A 22,430-nucleotide genomic window follows, 5' to 3' on the forward strand; every position below is an offset into this window, starting at 1 on the left:
GGGTTGAATCTATAGATTGCTCTGGGTTTTATGGACATTTTAATGATGTTAATTCTTCCAATTCTCCAACGTGGCATATGCTTCCATTTATTAGTATCTTTATTAATTTTTGTCTTCAGTGTGCTGTAGTTTTCTGAGTATAGTTTGTTTACCTTTTTGGTTAAGTTTATTCGTAGGTACTTATTTTTCTCATTGCTATAGTAAATGGGATTATTTTCCTAGTCTCTCTTTCTGATATTTCACTTTCATGTACAAATATGCCTTCAATTTCTGAATATTGACTTTGTATCCCACTACTTTGCCAAGTTTCCTTATTACATTGAGTACCTTTTTTGTGGAACCTAAAAGGTTTACTATGTACACTATCATGTCATCTGCAAATAACAACAGTTTTATTTCCTCCTGTCCAATTTGGATGCCTTTTATTTCTTTTTCTTGTCTGATTGCTGTGGCTAGAACTTCCAATATTATGTTGAATAAAAGTGGTGAAAGCAGATACCCTTGTCTTGTTCCTGATCATAAGGGGAATGTTTTTAGTTTATGCCCATTAATATAAAGTTGGCCACAGGTTTCTCATATATGGCTTTTATTATGTTGAAATATGCTCCCTCTATTCCCACTTTGCTGAGTGTTTTTAATCATAAACGGGTGCTGCATTTTATAAATGCTTTTTCAGCAACTATTGATATGATCATGTGATTTTTATATTTCATTTTTTGTGGTGTATTACATTTATTGATTTGGGAATATTGTACTATCCTTGAATCACTGGGATGAAACCCACAAGATCATGGTATATGATCTTTTTAATGTATTGCTGGTTATGGACTGCCAATATTTTGTTGAGAATTTTAGCATTTATGTTTGTTAACAATATTGGCCTATATATTTTTTCTTTGTTGTGTCTTTACCTGGTTTTTCTTCATTTTTTTTAAAGTATATACTTTTGATTATGTTGTTACAGTACTCCCAGTTTTTTCTCCCTTTGCTCCCCTCTGCCCAGTAACTCCCTTCACTCCAGCAATCCCACACCCTTTAGTTTGTGTCTATGGGTAATGCATACAAATTCTTTGGCTTCACCCTTTTCTATATTATTCTTAACACCCCCCTGCCATTTTGTACCAACCGATTATACTTCTTAGTCCCTGAACCATTTCCCTATTTATCCCCACCCCCAGCTGATAACCCTCCAAATGAGCCCCATAACTAAGATTCTGTTCCTATTCTGGTTTGCTTAGTTGGATTTTGTTCTCATTTTTTAGATTCAGTTGTTGATAGTTGAGAGTTTGTTGTCATTTTAGTGTTCATAGTTTTGATCTTCTTTTTCTTAAGTAAGTCCCTTTGACATTTCATCTAATAATGGCTTGGTGATGATGAACTCCTTTAGTTTCACCTTGTCTGGGAAGTACTTCATCTGCCCTTCCATTCCAAAAGATAGCTTTGCTGTATAGAGTACTCCTGGTTGCAGGTTGCCTTTCATCACATTGAATACTGTTTGCCAATCCCTTCTTGCCTGCAAAGTGTTCTCTGAGAAATCAGCTGATAGTCATATAGGCAACCCCCTGTAGGCAACTCTCTACCTCTCTCTTGCTGGCCCCATGACTCTGTCTTTATCTTTCACCTTTGGCATCTCAGTCATGATGCATCCTGGTGTGGTCTCCTCTGGGTCCAGCTCACCTGGGACCCTCTGTGCTTCCCGAACCTGTATGTCCATCTCCTTTGTAAATTTGGGAAGTTTTCCTCATTTTTTTCAATTTTTACTTTCTCATTCTGTACTGATTGACTGCTTTTTTCTTCCTTATGTTCCAAATTATTGATTTGAACTCCAGTTTCCTTCCCTTCGCTATTGGTTTTGTGTGGATTTTCCTTCATTTCACTTAGCATAGCCTTCACTTTTTCTCTTATGCATTTGTCATACTGAAGCATATCTGTCAAGCCCGTGAGCATCTTTATCACCAGTGTTTTGAATTCTCCATCTGTTAGGTTGTCTATGTCCTCATCTGGTGGGTTGGCTATCTCCTCGTTGCTTATTTCTCCCACTGGAACCTTGATCCATTCCCCCTTTTGGGTCATACTTCTCTGTCTCCTCATTCTGACAGTCTCCTATGTTTGTTTGCCTCTGTGTCTTAGGTAGAGCTGTCAGTCCTGTTACCTTGTAAGGGGCAGAGCCTTCAAGATTCATCAGTACAGGGCGACCTGTTTCACCACCTTGTGGCACTGTATGTGGGGTAGGGGTTGGAGAGGGAACAATGCTTCCAGCCCAGCACTTGCCCCTTTTCCACACACCTCTCCCACTTCCGCACCAGACTGGCACCCCTCTAGCTGCTGCTTCCCTGGCCATCGTTCCCAGAGTGGGTGGGTCGGCGGATGTTCTAGGACTGTGGGGGCCCTTTAAATAAGCAGACTCTGCTGAGACCAGCAGTTTCTGCCTCCATCCTAACCCCCCCTGGTCTGCACAGTCAAGAGGCAATGAGGCTTGATTTTCCCCAGTGCTGGGACCCTAAGCTGCAAGGTCCGGTGAGGATTTGGGAATGCTCCCCAGTGTCCTTCCTGGCTTTTTAAAATGAGTGACAGTGCTTTCCGCCAGCCTGCCACTGTTGCTGCCGCTGCTGACACCATAGCGCATCTTCTCCACCCCGGGTCCACCCATCCAACCTCTCTGGATGGGTATTTCTTCTTTATATCTTTGTCGGACTTCCATGTAGTTTGCTTTTCTGGAACTTCTGGTTGTTTCTAGTTTTGAGGTAGTTGTATTCCTTTTTAGTTCTGGAGGGAGATGCAGCGTGTCTGTGTACGCCTCCATCTTGTCCAGAAGTCTACCTGGTTTTTCAATTAGGATGAAAAGACTTTGGGAGTCTTCCTTCTTCTTGAATTTTTTGGAATAGGTTGAGAATTATTGGAGTTAATTCTTTTATAAATGTTTGGTAAAATTCACCTGTGAAGCCATTCAGTCCAGAGCATTTGTGTGTGGGGTTTTTTTTTGTTTGTTTGTTTGTTTGTTTTTTATTGCTTCAATTTCACTAGCTGTTAATGGTCTTTTCAAGCTTCTGCTAATTCTTGATTCAGTTTTGGAACATTATATGTTTCTAGATATTTATCCATTTCACCCAGATTGTCCAATTTCTTGGCATATAGTTGTTCATAGTAATTTCTAACAATCCTTTATATTTCTGTGATGTTGGTTGCAACATCTTCTCTTTTATTTCAAGTTTTATTTATTTGGGTCCTCTCTCTTTTTTTATTGACGAGTTCGGTTAAAGGTTTGTAAATATTTCTTATATTTTCTAATAACCGTTTCCTGAATTTATTGATTTTTTTAATTGTTTTTTTAGTGTCTTTGTAATTTAATTTTGCTCTGATCTTGATTATTTCTTCCTTCTACTCTCTCAGGGCTTTCTTTGTTGTTTTCTAGTTCTTTTATGTGTAGGTTTATATAGTTTATCTGAGATTTTCTATCTTTTTAAAATAGGCATGTATGGCTATAAACTTTCCTCTCAAGTCTGCCTTTGCTGTATCCCATATGTTTTGGGTTGTTTTATAGTCATTTTCATTTGTTTCCTGATTCTTTTAGTTTTATTATATTGTTCAATTACTCTTGTCTCAAATTTTCCCCCCATTGCTCTTGCCTGCCCCGCCCATCATCCTACTCCTTCAGTCCTGATACATTTTTATTTCTCCGTTGACCTCATGTTAACCCAGTAACTATTTAATAACAAGATATTTAGTCTCCATGTATTTGAATGGTTTGAGGTTTTTCTTTTTCATTATTAAATTTACTTTTTTTTTTTTTTGTGGGGTGCTCCCGCTCTGTAATGATACTCTCCACTCAGACTTAAGACCATTTATAATCTTATAAAGGACAATGGCAGAAGTTCTCACACTCCTCTTACTGCTTCAAGATGGACATGGTCGTCATCCTACCTACACTTGGGTCCAGAAATCCCTAATAAGAGTGGGGATATGGAGGGTAAGGTGGTCTTCCCAGATGGAGAAGAATCTTGCAGATTCCACATCAGTTGGCTGTCTCCGGACAACAGCATGCTCAGTTTAACAGGCTGGCATCCTTGTTGCATTTTAAGGGCTACAGATTTGGCAACAGGGTTAAAAGGCATTATTCAATCCATAACCACTAGATGAAAAAAGGCAGGGATTGATTTTTCAATGTCCTACATTAGAGGGGGGAAAAAAAGACTTCTTTGGAGGAAGGTGTGCAAGGCACGCAACGAAGAACACCGTAACAGACATTGCTCTTAAAGCCATCCCAGACCTACCAGTCATGGAGGAGCTAGATACCCCACCTACTGCGGCAGAGCTCGGCAAAAGCCATCGACCGCCTTGCTTGCGGGAAAGCACCAGGAAGCGACGGAATCCAAACAGAAATCCTAAAGAGCGGGAAACCAGTCCTGCTACAGCCGCTCCACCATCTACTCTGTCTCTGCTGGAAGGAGGGTTACATCCCCCAGGATATGAGAGACGCCAACATTATCACCATGTACAAGAACAAAGGAGACCGCAGCGACTGCAACAACTACCGGGGCATCTCTCTCCTCAGCGTTGTCGGCAAAGTATTCTCCCGGGTCGCTCTTGCCCGCCTGCAGACCCTTGCTTCCCGCGTCTACCCAGAGTCCCAGTGTGGCTTCAGAGCTGGCCGATCAACAGTGGACATGATCTTCTCCCTACGCCAGCTGCAGGAGAAGTGTCACGAGCAGCATAAACCACTTTACCTCGCCTTTATTGACCTTACGAAGGCGTTTGATCTGGTCAGTCGAAGCGGACTCTTCAGCTTGCTACGGAAGATTGGCTGTCCACCACATCTGCTTGCTGTGGTCATGTCCTTTCACGACAACATGCACAGCACGGTGTCCTACAACGGCGCAACCTCTGAGGCCTTCCCAGTCAGCAGCGGAGTAAAGCAGGGCTGCGTCCTCGCGCCTACGCTGTTCGGAATCTTCTTCTCCATGCTTCTCCAATACGCCTTTAAGGACTGCAGCGAGGGTGTCTTCATTCACACCAGATCCGATGGCAAGCTCTACAACCTGGCCCGTCTACGAGCCAAGAACAAAGTCAAAGAGGTGCTCATCCGTGAGATGCTCTTCGCCGACGACGCAGCTTTGACATCACACTCCGAAGAGGGACTCCAGCAGCTAGTCACTTGCCTTTCCCACGCATGCAAGGAGTTCGGACTAGCCATCAGCCTGACGAAGACGAATGTTATGGCTCAAGGCACGGGGACTCCCCCATGCATCACCATCGACGGATACACCCTGGAGGTTGTCAACGACTTCACTTACCTCGGGTCCACCATCTCGAGCTCTCTGTCAGTCGACTTGGAGGTCAATCGGAGAATCGCCAGGGCAGCCACAGTTATGGCCAGACTGAACCGGCGAGCGTGGAACAATTCCAGCCTCACTGAGAAAACCAGACTGCGCATCTACCAAGCCTGCGTACTTAGCACTCTCCTCTATGGCAGCGAGACGTGGACCACCTACGCAAGGCACGAAAGGAAACTCAACAGCTTCCACATGAGGTGCCTGCGACGCGTCCTGCATGTCGCCTGGCAGGATAAGGTCCCCAACACCGAGGTGCTGAAGCGAGCCAATATGAGCAGTTTGCATGCAGTTCTTAGCGAGAGACGCCTCAGGTGGCTCGGCCATGTCAAAAGAATGGATGCAGGCCGTATCCCCAAAGACCTCCTCTACGGCGAGCTAGCAGAAGGCAAGAGGATGACAGGGCGCCCAAAACTGCGGTTCAAAGACATCTGCAAAAAGGACATGACACAATGCTCCATCAATCTCAACACATGGGAAGTTCAAGCAGATGACCGCCTAGCCTGGAGGCTCGCGGTCAGGCAAGGTACGTCACGGGCAGAGGCTGCGCGCAACGAGGAGGCGGTCCAGAAAAGATCGAGGCGGAAGCAGCGTCAACAGCAGCAACAACGGCCATCTGCCTTCACCTGTACCAAGTGCGGCAGGGATTGTTACTCCCGAATCGGACTGCACAGCCATTCTCGGCGGTGCAGATAGACTCTCAGGAAGCTACGCCATCGTCTCTCGAGACGGACGGCTGCCGACGACGACGACATTAGAGGGGGGAAAAAAAGACTTCTTTGGAGGAAGGTGTGCAAGGCACACCACACCTGTTTAAAGCTCTTTTGCCTGCTATACTTAGTTTGGGCTGAAAAAAATATTTTATATTTCCCCCCTCTCAGACCTCTGGGCCCTTTCTGTCAAAGCCATTAAGATAATAAAGAGAAACCAGTTCTAAAGTGAAGCCCATAGACTATCCCACTCTTCACCAACCTAACTACTTAGTTCAGTGAGACTGTTGAGTCTTAGGAGGCAGGGATGCTGACAGCATTAAGTGAGGCCTATAAGTACAGACAATCACTCAGGTAATGAGATCATAAGCTTATGCCTATGAAAATAGAACACACATGTTAATTTATGCAACATAATCCACAAACAAGTCTCTAGATCTATGAGACTGTCTTATTGGGAAGACATCCAGTTGTAAAGCATTTGAACATTCTTCTTGCCTGCAAATTAAACATCTTTGATGATGTCACAGACCAAGTTTAACTTTCAAATGAAAACCAACTTTAAATGAAAAGAACTTAAAGACAGTTAGCTGCATTAGTTTATAGTATGCCACTGAACATTGTGATTTTCCCTGAATCACGATTTTTCTCCTTAAGATTACCCTCCTTGTCATTAATGGGACTGCATTAAGTCCAATTTTCATTTATCTCATTCATTTGCATAAACACAACAAGAGCAGTAAATGATCACAAATGATCTTTACATCTGCTTTGCTGGAGCCTTTAGGGTGACTTTCAGTCTGCCCTTCAGGACACAGGAGCTGAGCCACTTACCTGCTATTTAGCCTTGCCTGTCTTTTCCAAGTCCTTTGGGTTTTCCATTGTGTCTTAAAGTCCCTTCTAGCCATCTTTCAGGAAAGCAACGTTCATTCCTTTCCTGGAAAGATTGCGATGGACCGTACAACCAACCAAGGTACCAGGCCTTTTATCTCGTGGGCTTTTATTACCTTCAAAAGTCAATCCAAGTTCCTCAGAGTTTTTTGGTAACAACCAGAACCAGACATGCCTAGTTTAGGCATGACATTCCAGTCAGAGTCTTGGTTAACAAAACCTCTATTAACAACTGGTCTTATTAGTTTTATGCCAAATTCTGGAGGGATCAGGTAGAGGGAAAAATATACAGTGTGAAGGAAAATCCATTTTCTCTTGTTCACTTTTCTAACATGTGAATTTTTGGTGGAGTGGAGATGGGTGTAGTTCCTGTCTCTTTTATTTATTCATTTTGCTTTCAGGTTTTTTTCCACTAAAATTTTTTGTTTGCTTTTTCAATTATCATTGTCCCAGTTTTTTTCCCATTGCCCCCCCAAATCCTGCCCACCCTTTCTCCCACAGTCATTCCCCAACCCATTTTCCATGTCCATGGACCATTTACACATATTTTTTAACTAGATACTTCCCCTTCTTACCCCTTTCTCTCCTACCACTCCCCCCGCCCACGTTACTGTTAGTCTGCTCCTTATTTACATGCCTCTGGTTCCTGTTTGCTCATTTGTTTGTGTTGTTTCTTAGTTTCCTGTATTATGTGATATCATATCGTATTTTTCTTTCATTGTCTGGCTTATTTCACTAAGCATAATTCTCTCTGGTTCCATCCCTGTTGTCACAAATGGTAGGAGTCCTTTCTTTCTTGCTGCTACATAGTACTCTGTTGCATAGATGTACCACAGGTTTTTGATCCACTAATCTACAGATGCACTCTTAAGCTGTTTCCAGCACTTGGCTATTGTAAATAGTGCTGCTGTGAACATAGGTGTGCCTAAGTTTTTTAGTTATTATTGATAGGTACTTATTTATTGTCATTTTCCTTCTTTGTACTTGTGTTCCTCTCTGTCTCTCTTTGTTTCTTCATCTTCTTAAAACAGACCCCTTAGTATCTCTTGCTATGCTTGTTTGGTGAAGATATACTCTTTTAGCCTTCTTTTATCTGGAAAATTCCTTATTTCACCTTCCATTTTGAATGAGAGCCTGGATGGGTAAAGTAGGCTTGGTTGTAGGCCTTTGTTGTTCATCGCTTGGAATATGTTTTGCCATTCCCTTCCGGCTGGTAGTGGTTCTGTAGAGAAACCTGATGACAGCCTTATTGGAGCTCCCTTGTATATTATTAGTTGTTTCTCTCTTGCTGCTTTTAGGATTCTCTCTTTGTCTTTCAATGTTACTATTTTAATTATGATGTGTCTTGGAGTGGGGCTGTTGGGGTTCAACTTCACTGGGACCCTCTTTGCTTCCTGGACTTGTGTGACTTTTTCTCTCATCAAGTTAGGGAAGTTTTCTGTCATTAGTTTTTCAAACAGGTTTTCTATCTCTTTCTCCTCTCCTTCTCCTTCTGGTATTTTTATGATATGGATGTTTTTACGTTTTATGTTGTTGTGCAGCTCGCTTAAAACCTCTTCATTCTTTTTTAGTCTTTTTTGTTGTTGTTGCACTGTCTGGTAAATTTTTTCTACGTTGTCCTTCAGCTCACAGCTCTTATTTTCTGCTTCCTCTAGCCTGCTTTGAATTCCTTCTACTGTGTTCTTCAATTCAGAAATTGTATTCTTCATTTCCTCCTGGCTCTTATTGATAGCTTTTATGTCCTTTTTCATGCTGGTGTAATTTTCAGTAAATTCCTTGTAGTTTCCCTGGAGTTCTTTCTAGTTTTCTTTGAGCTTGGTGAGCTCATTAAGCTTCCCCATAATCCATGTTTTGAATTTCATATCTGATAGTTTGCTTTCCTCTGTTTCATATAGTACCGTTTCTGGGGATTCATTCTTTCCTTTGTATGGGGGATTGTTCTCTGTTTCCCCATTTTTGTGACTCTTTTTGTTTGTTGCTTCTTCTTTGATTGATCTTCAGTTCCTGGATCTGACCCTCGTGACATCAGATTGTGTAGCAGTCTGGGCATAGGCAGCTTGTTGGAGACTATTGGAGATCTGCTGCCTTTTTCTATCTCCTTTATTTGTTAATCTACTCAATCTGTGATCAGCAGTCAGGCTTAACCACCAAGGGTGGGGCAGATTAATTCCTGTGGGTGGGGCTTTTGCTTCCCCTCAGGCTGATGCCACTTGGAGGGGAATGGTCTGCCTGCCTTATAGGGAATGAGTGAGATACTGGACCTCGGTTGGCTGCTCCCTCTACTCTCTCCTCAAAGCCACCATTCTAAATTCTCCCTAAGCATCTCTCGTCCTCTCTGCTCTCCTTTTGCTTGAGCCCAGCATAAGTGTGTGCCAAAATATTTTCATACGTGATCCATTTAAGAGCTCTTTGTCTCCAGCTCTTTCTTTCAGGCCAGCAAAAATTCTGTGGATTTTTGCTTTTCACAGGAGGATGCTATTTTACTTTCCACTCTCTTGCTGAAGGCTGGGAAGTTCAGCGTGGGGTTTAGACTCTGCCCTTATCCAGGGGAACCCTTGGCTGCTGATCTGTTTCTCTTTCCCTTCAGCCCCCACCCTTGGGAGCACAGGCAGCCCTTTTACATCTCTGCATTTCCTACCAGTCACATTGTGATGAAGTGGCCTTTTTTGTCTCTCTGTGGTTATAAGACTTCTCTCTAACTAGTGTTCAGTTGGTTATTCCAGGTCATATCTCCACGGTTAAGTTGTAATTCCAGATTGGTCCTGGGAGGAGATTAGTGTAGCTTCCACTTAGTGTGCTGCCATCTTGGATCCCTTGGGGGTTTTTATTGATTTTGATTTTGAGTTTCAATACATTGTGATCTCGATATGATTTCAATTTTCTGGAATTTGTTGAGGTTTATTTTGTCTTACCATGTGGTCTATCTTTACAGTGTTCCATGTGTATTAGAAAAGAGTGGGTATTTTGCTTCTTTTGTTGAAAGGTTCTGCATATACCAATTAAGTCCATTTGATCTAGAGTGTTGTTCAATGCCACAATATCCTTGTTGATTCTTTGCTCAGGAGATCAATCCATTGTTGATATTTGGGTTTTAAGTCCCCTGTGATGAATATGTTGCTGTCAATATCTTTCATGTTATCCTCCACGATTTTCCTTAAAAATTTTGGTGCTCTTATGTTTGGTGCATATATGTTTACCACGGTTATATCTCTTTGATGGCTTATACCCTTAAGTATTTTGTAGTGCCCTTCTTTGTCTTTTTTTATGGCCTTTGGTTTGAAATTTACTTTGTATGATATAAGTATTACTACCCAGCTTTTTTTTTCATGTTCATATTCTTGGAATAGATTTTCTACCCCTTCACTTTCAACCTGTATAGATTTTTTGTTCTGAGGTGGGTCTCTTCTCAGCAATATATATGCAGGTTGGATTTACTTATCCATCCAGCTACCCTATGTCTTTTGATTGGAGCATTTATTCCATTTACATGTAAGGTTATTATTGATAGGTACTTCTTATTGTCATTTTTTCCTTTTGTACCCGTGTTTCTCTCTCTCTTCTTCTTCATCTTCTTAAAGCAATCCCTTAAGCATGTCTTGCAATGCTCATTTGGTGGAAATGTATTCTTTTAGCCCCTCTTTTTTTTTTCTTGGAAATTCCTTATTTAGCCTTCCATTTTAAATGGAAACCTTGTTCAGTAGAGTAGTCTTTGTTGCAGGTCTTTGCTTTTCATTACTTGGAATACTTCTTGCATTCCCTTCTGGTTTGTATTGTGTCTCTTGAGAAATCAGATCATAGCCTTATCAGAGCTCCCTTGTATGTTACTTGCTTTTTCTCCCTTTCTACCTTTAGAATTCTGTCTTTGTCTTTAAATTTTTCCTTTTTAATTATGATGTGTCTTGCCATGTGCCTCTTTGTGTTCATCTTGATTCAGATCCTCTGTGCTTCCTGGAATTGTGTGACTTTTTCTCTCTCACGTTATACAAGTTTTCTATCATTACTTTTTCAAACTGATTTTCTATTTCCTTGCACTTCTTCTTCTTCTTCTGGTATTCCTATGATATGAATGTTATTATGTTTCATGTCATTCTGCCGCTCCTTTAAACAGTCTGTTATTTTTGAGGCTTTTTTCATTTTGTAGCTCTTTCTGGGAATTTCTTCTACTTTGTCCTCCAGCTCGCTGATTTGTTTCTCTACTTCACCTCGCCTGCTTTTAAATCCTTCTACTGTGTTTCGCATTTTAAATATTGTGTTTTTCATTTCCTTCTGGCTCTTTTTGATAGTTTTTATGTCTTTTTCATGCTGGTGAAGTTTTCAGCAAGTTTTTAATAGTTCTCATAGAGTTCCTTCAGCATCCTTATAACTATTATTTTGAACTCATTATCTGATAGTTCGCTTGCTTTTTATTTAGCTGTCTTTCTGGGGATTTCTACTTTCATTTTGATTGGGAAAAGAGGAGCAAAACATTAGATTTGGGATAAACTGTTAAATAAAAACTACTGACATAATAGGTACAGACTCCAAGGAAAAGAAATGAATGTTTAAAAGCTATGCAGGAGAGAAAACAATGCAAATGATGAAAAATACCACAGTGGGATTTATCTCAGTAGAATCCAGTGTTTACCACTGTTATATATTTCTGAATCTGCCCATGGTGATGTTAGATGGTGTCCCAGTCTGGTCCTAGGCCACACTACACGTGACCCACATCCTGAGGCTGTCTGCTTCAGATTTAGCTGGTCCCTACCATTCTGCTCTGCCAGCTTTGCATCAGTCCAGGGCCCATGAGTGGTTCATTTAATGGCCTGAGAAGACTACCAGTACCTTCTCCGCCTGCTTCCAGAGGGTGCCTCCGGTATGATCAGGAGGGTGGGACCCTGTGTCAGCCCCGGGGGGCACTATTCAGTTTTCATGGAAAATGGTGGTAGTGTTTCCTCATTGCCTGGCCACATCTCTTGATCTGTCCCAGATTCTTTCCAGTTATGTATGGTTTCTGGTGAATTAGCTGTCCATTTTATGTGAGGGGCCAATCTGTGGAAAAGTGGCAAATCTTTCCTGATTGACACAGACAACTGCTTTGTCTAGACCCTGAGGCTGTGTGGGGTCCTAAACCCTCCGTGTTGTACCTGTCTTTAATCCCTCTGCTCTGCTGGGTTTAGTGGATCAGGGCCTGAGGAACAGTGTAGCTTGTAATGTCTTGTAAAGGGCACTTTCATGGATTTTTCTTCTTTCCCCTGCATGGCAGGAAGCTCCTGAGCTTGGCCTCACTAATATGCACAGCTTACAATCCTAAAAGTTCGCATTGGGCATGCCTGTCTGTGGGAGGGATCTAGCTGGGTGCAGCAAATCTCAGGTGTTCAGCTCCTGGCCATCCAATCCCCAGCCTTCTGTTCTCTCATAGGGGGCTGAGGTCCAAATTTCATTCTGCACAGTCCCCTGCTCACCATCCATGCTCAGTTTTGTCCTACAGTTCTTTCTGTATGACTGTATCCCTCTGAGTTCTTTGTTAGCAGAGCCACTGTGCATGCACACATGTCTAAGCAAGCACCAGGTCCCTCCTGAGTCTTGAATCTTGCCTCAGCTCCTTTCTTGAAAGAGTGTCTGTGTGACCTCCATGCTGAAGCACCAAGCGCTAGGAGGCCTGTTCTCCACTTGCTCTCCTGTGCCTAAAATCACAAAGTTTTGATCAGGGCTGGCCACCACCTGTCAGAGCTTCTGACAGTTTTAGGTAAATTTTCTCTCTGGATCTCTCCCAGATGGCATTGGGAAAGTGTCCTGTAGCCGTACTATAACATGGGGTGGTGGCAGGGTGCTGTCGCCACCCCCTCCAGAAATTTTCAGCCTTGGTCAGGTCTGGTAACACTGCAGTTTCTGGAGCTAGCACCAACTGGGCCATCTCTTTCTATCCCCAGAGCTCACAGCTCCTGAGCCAATCATCGGCTGCCCCAAGTCTGCATAGCAAGGAATACCAGGTTGGACAACAGTGGCAGCATTGCTCCACTAGGATAGCCTGACCTGCCTGCTCCCAGGTGCCATTCAATGAGCAGGCTCTTGCCCACTCACACACACTCCCTGCACCCTCATCCACATATGCACTCACCCACACTCTCACTCACCCTCTGCTGGATTTTTAATTTATTGCTCTGTGGTTTAGCTGCAAGACCAGTCCAGGTGTGAGATCAAGTGGAGAGAGCTCCCAGCTGCTCTGCCGCCATCTTTTATCTTTCTTGTTCTTTCAATTGTTCTATTTTTTTTTGTCTCCTCTTTTGTCTATCTCTTTGTGTTTGTTTCTGTGTTCTAGATTGATATGCTTTGTCTCCAAGTCTTTTACATTTTCCCTTATATAATAGGTGTCTTATGGGATCCAGTGGTGCAGTTTCCTTGATAACCTGAGTTGGGTGCTCCAGGAATGTCCCTTGTGTGGGTTATGTGGGCCTTCCTGTTATAATTTAGTCTTCATTGCTATTGGCTTGTTAGTGCATTGCATTGACCCTCAGACTAGTTGACTTAGGTTCAACCCCAACAATGGTGTGTGAGCTGCTGTGCAGCTTCTGGCCTCATGAAGCAGAATTTGCTTTAGTAGGGTAATGTGCCTATTGAGATCTTGCTTTAGATATTCTGCTTGTGAAGGACTTATTGGGACCTTCTTTGTTGTCTAAAGCTGTTCATTGAGTGTTTTGTTTCTGGGCCTCTTCAGAGGAACTTTGGTGCAACCCAATGTCAGACACCACCTGTCACTGGCCCTGGGTTGGTAGCCTGTTTGGAGCTACCAGCCATCATCAGTTCGCAGCTTCTTCTGCTTGGCTTAGATATGTGTGGAAAAAAACAAGTTGTGCACCAAATCTAACTTACTACCACCAGGCCCAGAGGCAGATTAACCAGAGACCCAAGTCACCCAGATAAGATCCACCTCTGCCTGCCTCTGCCTGGCCCTGCCTATTAGCTGCTGGTTATACTCAATTGCTGAAAAAGTTGAAGTGATAGGGAATCCAGAGTGTGAGGCTTTTGCTTTCCCCCAGGCTGGTGCCACACAGAAGTGTGTGCTTCACCTGAGTAATATGGTATGTCCAGTATTGGAGAATAACTCATCACAGGAATGTTGGTGGCTGTTGCTTCAGCTCCCTCTCCAGAGCCACACCCAAGACTGTCCTCATCTGACTCTAGTCTGCTCTGCCCACTCTCTACTGGAGCTGAGGTTGAGTGGCATCAAACAATATTTTGTGTTTCGGCTCTATAAGAGGGTGCGTGTGTCTCCAGGCACCTTTCTTTGGCAAATAGAAACCTTGCTGCTTTTCATAGCCAGATATTATGTGGGTACCTCCTCCCAGCTCTGGTACTCTGGGCCAGGGAGGCCAGTTTGGGTTTAGACCTCATGCTTCTCAGAATTCTGCTTAGAGCTGAGATATCCCTCTGGAAACTTGCTCTTTCTCTTTTTCTGGTATCACTATAATGTAGATATTGTTTTGCCTAAGGTTGTTCTAGAGGTCCTTTAGATTATCCTCATTAAAAATAAAACTTTTATTTATTTTTTTGCTGCTATGATTGGGTGTTCTTTTCTATCCTGTCTTCCAATTTATTCAATCCCCTGCTTCACCTAGCATGCTGTTGATTTCTTCTGGTGTATTTTTTATTTCTGATATTGTATTTTTCATTTCTTACCTTTTAACTGTTTTGATGTCCTTTTCTATGCTTACTGTCTCTTTGTTGAAGTTTTATCTATGTTCCTTGAGAATCCTTATAACTATTGTTTTGAATTCTGTACCTGGTACCTTTCTTGCCTCCATTTATTTAGTTATTTTTCTGGGGATTTCTTCTGTTCTTTAATTTAGGACATATTTCTTTATCTTCTAATTTTGCTGTCTCTATGTGTTTGTTTCTGTGTATGAGATAGATTGACTATACTTCCTAGTCTTGGTTTGGTGGCCTTCTGTAGTAGCTCTCCCTAGAAGCTAAGTAGCTCTGTCTTCCTGGTAACCCTAGGTAGGTGCTACAGGATGTCCCTTATATGGGATATGTGAGTTCTCCTGTTTTAATTGAGCCTTGGCTCATCTGTGGTTGATGTTGCCCTTTCTGCTTGCCATAACAATAGAAGTGGGGGCTTACCCTAGAAAGTTGAGTTTTCCCCAGTAGGGCCTGATACCTACTGTGATCTCTCTTTGGCCATATTGCTTGTAGAACTAATTGGGTAGTGCTCTTATGTGTTCTGAATCTTGCTGCTGGGTGTGTTGATTCTATGGCCACTCAAGAGGGACTCCAGTGCAGATCAATGTCTGGCACTGCCTGTGACTGGGTCTGGGCTATCTGTTTGGAGCTACAAAGTGATCCACAACTCGTGACTGCCTTAAATGGGCCTGGGTGTGTGAGGGAGAAGCCAGCACCAACTTCAACTCCAGGCAGGTCAGCAATAGGCCTAAGGCTCCCCAAGATGTTCCTTTGCCTTCTAGCCACCTTTTAGGCTCTATCACTGAAAGAGCCTCTGGTTGTACATGGGTTGTATGAGGTAAGTTCTCAGTGAGTCACCAGGTGGGGGCAAGTGCAAAAACAAACTTGGTGGCATGGCTGGTTCTGAGGTCAATTCATCCACAATCTCAGGGAATGCCAAAGTGAGACACTATCTACTGGGTGCCTATAAACCTTTGTGGTTTGGTAGGATCTCAGGGAATCGTCAATGTGAGGCCAGCAGCCAGTAGAGTTTACCAGGTCCAAACAGACTAGGATTTGGTCATGTGAGTTGAGGGTTCTGCACAGGAACTATAGCATCAGTTGGGCGTGTTTGGAACAGTGACCCCCACCAAAGAGCCATACAACTCAGTTTTTCCCAGTGTCTGCTGTGATCTCTTGGGGTGGCTTTTGTACTACCAGCTTAGGTTGACCACAGCCAACCAACAATATTATAAAGAACAAGTTCAGCAGGGTAGTGTTATTGGCATTTGGTGAGGTGGAGTTAATGTTTGTTCCATGGTAGGGCTTAATGGATCTACCATTGGGGTATAGGGAACTGCTACTGTGATCCATGGGGCACTCTTTTTCTGGTTTGTGAGGGGCAGAGCACCACTGCTCTGTAGCTCTGGGTGCATGGAGCTGATGCTCTGGCTGTGGGGGGTCTCTGCTCTGGCATATGGGGCATGTAGCACTATTGCTCTGGCATTCTGTGGGAGGAGGAGAAATGGCACCCACCACAGAGGCACAAAACTCTGTCTGACTCTCCTTTAGTTTGTCCCCATATCCTTTCAAGAAAGTTTACACCACAGTATCAGGCAGGGTGTGAGCTTGACAGGGCAAGGCTATAGGCAGTCAAGAAGGTGGGGCCATGCATTTCCCCCCAGAACAATGCGGTGTAAAGAGGAGTGCTCAAACAATGAAAAATGTCATTTGTGGTCTGTGTAAGAGAGAGACACAGCACAGGCACCCTGGTAGTTGTCCCTTTGGCTGTCCTCCTGGAGCCACACAATCCAGTCTGTCCTCACACAGCTCCAGTGGACTCTGATCTGCCATCTCTCTGCCAAAGCCCAGGGTGAGAGGTTGCAAATAGGATTGTGTGCACTGGACCTTTAAGAGGGCCCGTGGGTTTCTAGTAGACTCCCTTATTTCCTTAGCATACACAATCCCCTCTGATTTTTACACCTAGATGTAAAGTGAATGTTTCTTCCTGGTTCTGGTGCTCCAGGCGAGGCTTGAGACCCTACATTCCTAAGGGGGCACCTTTGCAGCTGACATGTTTCTCCAGGTCTCAACTATCCCATGTGGGTGCTGGGTCAGGCCTTTTTTGTACATTCACCTTTCTTACCAGTTTTGAGGTGCCCTCTATAAATCCTTGATTATAAGACTTCTGTGCAGCTTGTCTTCAGTTGGTTACTCAACTTCACTGTTTTATAATTCAGCTGTAACTCCAGTTCTGACTTGAGAGGATGTAAGTGTAATTTCGACTTACTCCACCTCCATCTTCTTCCCACCTAGGAGGAACATTTTCACACTGATATTTTATACACATGTGTTTTCAAAAGTAAAATAAACTGCCACAAAAGCAATTATATTTCTGGTATTGGAATTGTTGAAGAAGCAGCTACATGATCATTTGTCAAGAGTGTTGAGGTGTGGGAAGAGATTCTTGCATTAAAAAGGGGTACCTGTAGATACTTATTATATAATTCTCTGTGAACTCTCTGACTCTATGATTCTATGTGCTTTTCTCTCCATTTATCTGGAGATGTCATTAATATCCTCTGCTCTTATTTTTTCCTATATATGCTGTCTGCTGATATATTTTTCTACTCTACCTCCTTTTTCTGGGGAATATAGATGAGGCCTTGTCAGAAAACTTTCTGGACTATAAGAACCGTGGAGTCAATGGTGCTCATCAGGGACAGATCATCTGGAAGATTGATGCCAGCTCTTACTTTGTGGAACGTGAGTATTTTTCCCATTCCTGTTGTTCAGGATGAAGCAAAATTCATCTCCTTTGCTCTTCGTATTGTTGGATTACCTCCACTTAGAAAGATGCCATGTAAAAGAGAGACATAGATTTGATGAAATGCTTAAAAATACTTAGTATATAACAGTTGGGTAACAGCCATCCAGAATATCCCAGAGGGCCACTTTAATTTTGAGGAAAGGTTTTGTTCATATTCGCTCATCAGCCTCTGGACTCAGGATCTTATGGTTCACATCCCTTAATTTTTGCTCCATGTCTCCTGCAGGTGCTCTTCAACTGTGTGATAGTTGACCATGTTGGGGATATTCCACACTCTTCCTAAGGATGGGGATAACATATTACAACAGGCCACCTGTTTCTTTCATTCTTGATCTACTGACATTTCTGAATGTATAAACTTGTCATCATGTATCTTATTATTTTCTAAAAATTTCTGCTATCTTTGAAAATAAATAATTTCCACAGATGTGGAAGGATGTTTTTCATAGGTCCCCATATTGGTACATTTTCCATTGCATAAAGGACTATCTATGGCCTCATGTTTTCCAGATGAAATAATGCATTATTACCTTTATTCTACAACTCCTTACCCCTGCCTTGGGTAATGGTAGTGCTAAATGCATAAATTTCTTTATGAATTACCTGATTCATAGCTGGTATTCATTCTCAATTACACTTTTGAAGGAAATGGAATAGTACATTGTTCCAACTCCCCAGTTCTCAGAGAAAATGATACATGGCCGGGAACCTAGAGTTGTCTATTTCCATTTGACTATTTGTTCAAGAAAAACTACATCTTCTACCATGCTTTGTTCCCATTTATATTCATTCTTATTTTCATTCATTCACTCAATAAACCTTTTTGAAGACCTATTATATTCCTAAGACTAAAGATTTGATCATGAGAAGCCTGGTGTTTGCTCTCTAGAAGCTTATGGTGTCTCTGCTCCTAGAAATGACCCAATTACATACCCCTCCCTTTTTTTGCATTGGCACATGCAGAAAGGGGTAGACAGAAGATTTAATAGTGTCAGATACAGAGAAGACATGATTTTATGGGATATAGTTGCTGGTCCTTGATTTTGGCTTATGCAAAATGAAATACTCTGTAAGAGACTTTCTTTGGTTAGTACTTACCTCCATGGCTTTAGCTTTTCTCCGCTGTAATTCATCCTTCACATGGGTACCAGACAAAATGCTGTAAAACCAGTTCTTCTGCCTTCTGCCTACTGCCTAAAAGCCTTATGGCTCTGTTTTGGTTACAGAATTTTGATTATGAATTAAAAATAAGACTTTCTTCAGTCTCTAGGTAAGGATAAAATATTAACCTCTCTGGTAAATCATACCTTCTTAAAATTTTAAATAATTTCATAAAATTTGAACATTGGCCCTATTTTAAATGTCCAGGTAAAACAGAAAGTCATTCTTTCCACCTGGGGGTTAAATTAAAGCAATAAGATAAGTTAGGTTTTCACTTTATTTTTATTTCTCACTTTCTTACCCTTTTATTATTTCTTTTTTATGAGAGTGGAGCTATATCACTGATTACTTGGAGTCTGTAACATTTTAATAGCACCTAACTTTGAGGTTATATTTTAATTATAAATTAGGTAATTTCTATTGATTTATACATTTTCTTTAAATTTAATATTTATTGTATTTTTTCCATTACCATTTATTTCCATTATGCACCCCAAAAAATCACCACACTGTTGACAACGTCAATGAGTCCTTTTTCTATTTTTGCTTAATCCCTGTCCCCCACCTTACCCCATACTGTCATCTTGCTCTCCATCTATGAGTCTGTCCCATTTCCTTGTTAGTGCAGTTTGTTTATTAGATTCCACATGTTAGTGAAATCATATAGTATTTCTCTTTCTCTGACTGACATATTCACTTAATGTAATGTTCTCCAGGTCTATACATACTGTCGCAAAGGGTGAAATTTCCTTCTTTCTTATGGCTGAGTAGTAGTCCATTGTGTAAATGTCCCATAGTTGTTTTATCTACTCATCTACTGATGGATGCTTGGGCTGCTTTCATATCTTGGCCATTGTGAATAATGCTGAAATGAATATACAGGTGTTAGTGTTCTTTTGAATTAGTGTTCTGGGTTTCTTCAGATATATTTCCAGAAGTGGGATCAATAGGTAAAAAGACAGAGTCATTTTTAATTTTTTGAGGTAATTCCATACTGCTTTCCACGGTGGCTGCACCAATCTGCATTTCCACCAACAGAGCCAAAGGTTTCCCCTTTTTCCACATCCTTGCCAGCATTTGTTTGTTGATTTATTGATGACAGCCATTCTGACAGGTGTAAGATGATATCTCATTGTGCATCTAATTTGCATATCTCTGATGATAGTGATATTGAGCATCTTTTGATGTGTCTGTTGGCCATCTCTTGTCTTCTTTGGAGAAGTATCTATTCATATCCTTTGTCTATTTTTTATTGGGTTGTTCATTTTTTTGGTATTGAGTTTTGTTAGCTCTTCATAAATTTTGGATTTTAAACACTTACCAGATGTATCGGTGAATATGTTCTCGCATTCTGTGGGTTATCTTTTTATTTTGTTGGTGATTTCCTTTATTGTGCAAAATATTTTTAGTTTGATGTATTCCCATTTGTTTTTTTCATTTGTTATCCTTTCCTAAGGGAATATATTTAATAAAATATTGCTACAAGCAATGTCCAAGAATTTGCTACCTATGTCTTCTTCTATGATTTTTATGGTTTTGGGTCTAACATTGAAGTATTTGATCCTTTTTGAATTTATTCTTGTATGTGGTGTAAGAAGGTGGTTTAGTTTCATTTTTTCTGCACATATCTGTCCAATTTTTCCAACACCATTTATTGAATAAACTATTATTAGCCCATTGTAGGTGCTTGCCTCCTCTGTGAAATATTAATTGACTGTGAACATGTGGGTTTATTTCTGGACTCCTTGTTCTGTTCCATTCATCTATATGTCTGTTTTTATGCCAGTACCATGCAGTTTTTATTACTGTGACCTTATAATATAGTTTGATATTAGGTATCATGTTTCCTTTCTCAGCACCCATGTTGCTATATGGGACATTTTGTAGTTCCATATAAATTTTTAAGTATTTTTTCTAGTTCTCTTAATTATGTCATTGTTATCTTGATAAGAATTGTGTTGAATCTATAGGTTGCTTTTGGGTAGCATGGACATTTTAATGATGTTAATTATTCCTATCCATGAACATGGTATGTATTTCTACTTATTTTTATCTTCTTCAATTTATTTCTTCACTGTCCTAATTTTCCAAGTACAGGTGTCTTATATCCTTGGTTAGATTTATTCCTAGGTATTTCTTTTTTTAACAATTATTAATAAGATTCTTTTCTTTTTTTAAAGTATATTTTATTGATTCTGCTATTACAGTTGTTCTAATTTTTCCCCTTTGCCACCTTCCACTTGGTACCACCCTTCCCTTCAGCACTCCCCCCACTCACCCAGTTCATGTTTATGGGTTGTGCCTATACATTCTTTGGCTTATCCATTTCCTTCACTATTCTTTTTAAAGATTTTATTTATTTATTTTTAGAGAGAGTGGAAGGGAGGGATAAAGACAGGGAGAGAAACATCAATGTGTGATTGCCTTTTGCACACCCCCAGTAGGGTTCCTTGCCTGCAACCCAGGCATGTACCCTGATTGGGAATTGAACCAGTGACCCTTTGGTTCACCGGCCAGGCTGGCACTCAATCCACTGATCCATACCAGCCAGGGCTCCTTTACTATTCTTAACATCCCTTTCTATATTTTTTACCTACCAATTATGCTTTTTAATCCCTGTACCTTTTCCTTCATTCTCCATCTTCCCCCTCCCCACTGATAATGCTCCATATGATCTCCATATCTATGATTCTGTTTCTGTTCTAGTTGTTTGCTTAGTTTGTTTTTGGTTTTGGTTTTTAGTTGTTGGTAGTTGTAAGTTTGTTGTCATTATACTGTTTATAGTTTTAATCTTCTTTATCTTAAATAAGTCCCTTTAACATTTTATATATTAAGGGCTTGGCGATGATGAACTCTTTTAGCTTTACCTTGCCTGGAAAGCACTTTATCTGCCCTTCCATTCTAAATGATAACTTTGCTGGATTGGGTCATCTTGGCTGTAGGTCTGTAATTTTCATCACTTTGAGTACTTCTTGCTAGTCCTTTCTAGCCTAAAAGGTTTCTTTTGAGAAGTGAGTTGATAGTCTTATGGGAATCCCTTTGTAGGTAACTCTCTTCTTTTATCTTGCTGCTTTTAAGATTCTCTCTTTATCTTTAACTTTTAGCATTTTAATTATGATGTGCCTTGGTGTATTTCTCTTTGGGTCCAATTTGTTTGAGACTCTCTGTGCTTCTTGGACTTGTATATCTATTTCCTTCACCAAGTTAAGGAAGTTTTCTTTCATTATTTTTTCAGATAAATTTTCAATTTCTTTCTCTTCCTCTTCTCCTTGTGGCATTCCTATGATTCAGATGTTGGCACTTTTGGAGATGTCCCACAGTCTTCTTATTCTCTCCTTGTTTTTTTGAATTCTTATGTCTTCATTCCGTTTTGGTTGACTATATACTTTTTCCCTATGTTCCAGTTCATTGATTTGAAACCTGCTTCCTTCCCTTCACTATTGGTTTCCTGTGGGTTTTTCTTTATTTTACTTAGTGTAGCCTTCATTTCTTCTTTTATGCATTTATCATACTCAATAATTTCTCTGTGCATTCTTATCACCACTGTTTTTAACTCCGCATCTGACAAGTTGGCTATCTTCTTTTCACTTAGTTGTTTTTCTGGAATTTTAATCTATTCTTTCATTGGGCCATATTTATCTGTCTCTTCAATTTGACAGCCTCTCTGTATTTGCTTCTATTAGGTAAAGCTACCACTCCCATTATATTATAAGGGGCAGAGTCTTACGTACTCATCAGTGTGGGGCAACCCATTTCACTGCTTTGTGGCACTGTATGTGAGGGAGGAGTCAGAGAGGAAACAGTGCAGCTTGCTTTGCTCCCACCCCATTTCCAATCACTTCACCCACTTCTCATATATGACTGGCACAT

The 22,430-nt window shown here is 41.2% G+C and overlaps 1 protein-coding gene across 1 annotated transcript in view; it reads left to right on the plus strand.

Annotated features, from left to right (window-relative positions):
- The window catches only part of HECW1 (HECT, C2 and WW domain containing E3 ubiquitin protein ligase 1), a 576,869-nt gene that overhangs the window by 41,036 nt on the left and 513,403 nt on the right, over positions 1-22,430 (plus strand). The window contains exon 2 of the mRNA XM_090287382.1: positions 17,228-17,335. Within this exon, the coding sequence (XP_090143508.1) occupies positions 17,228-17,335 (108 nt within the window). The remainder of the gene's footprint in view (positions 1-17,227; positions 17,336-22,430) is intronic.

This window comes from Furipterus horrens, unplaced genomic scaffold (assembly GCF_987537825.1).
Source record: "Furipterus horrens unplaced genomic scaffold, mFurHor1.1.pri manual_scaffold_9, whole genome shotgun sequence".
Taxonomy (NCBI): Eukaryota; Metazoa; Chordata; class Mammalia; order Chiroptera; family Furipteridae; genus Furipterus; species Furipterus horrens.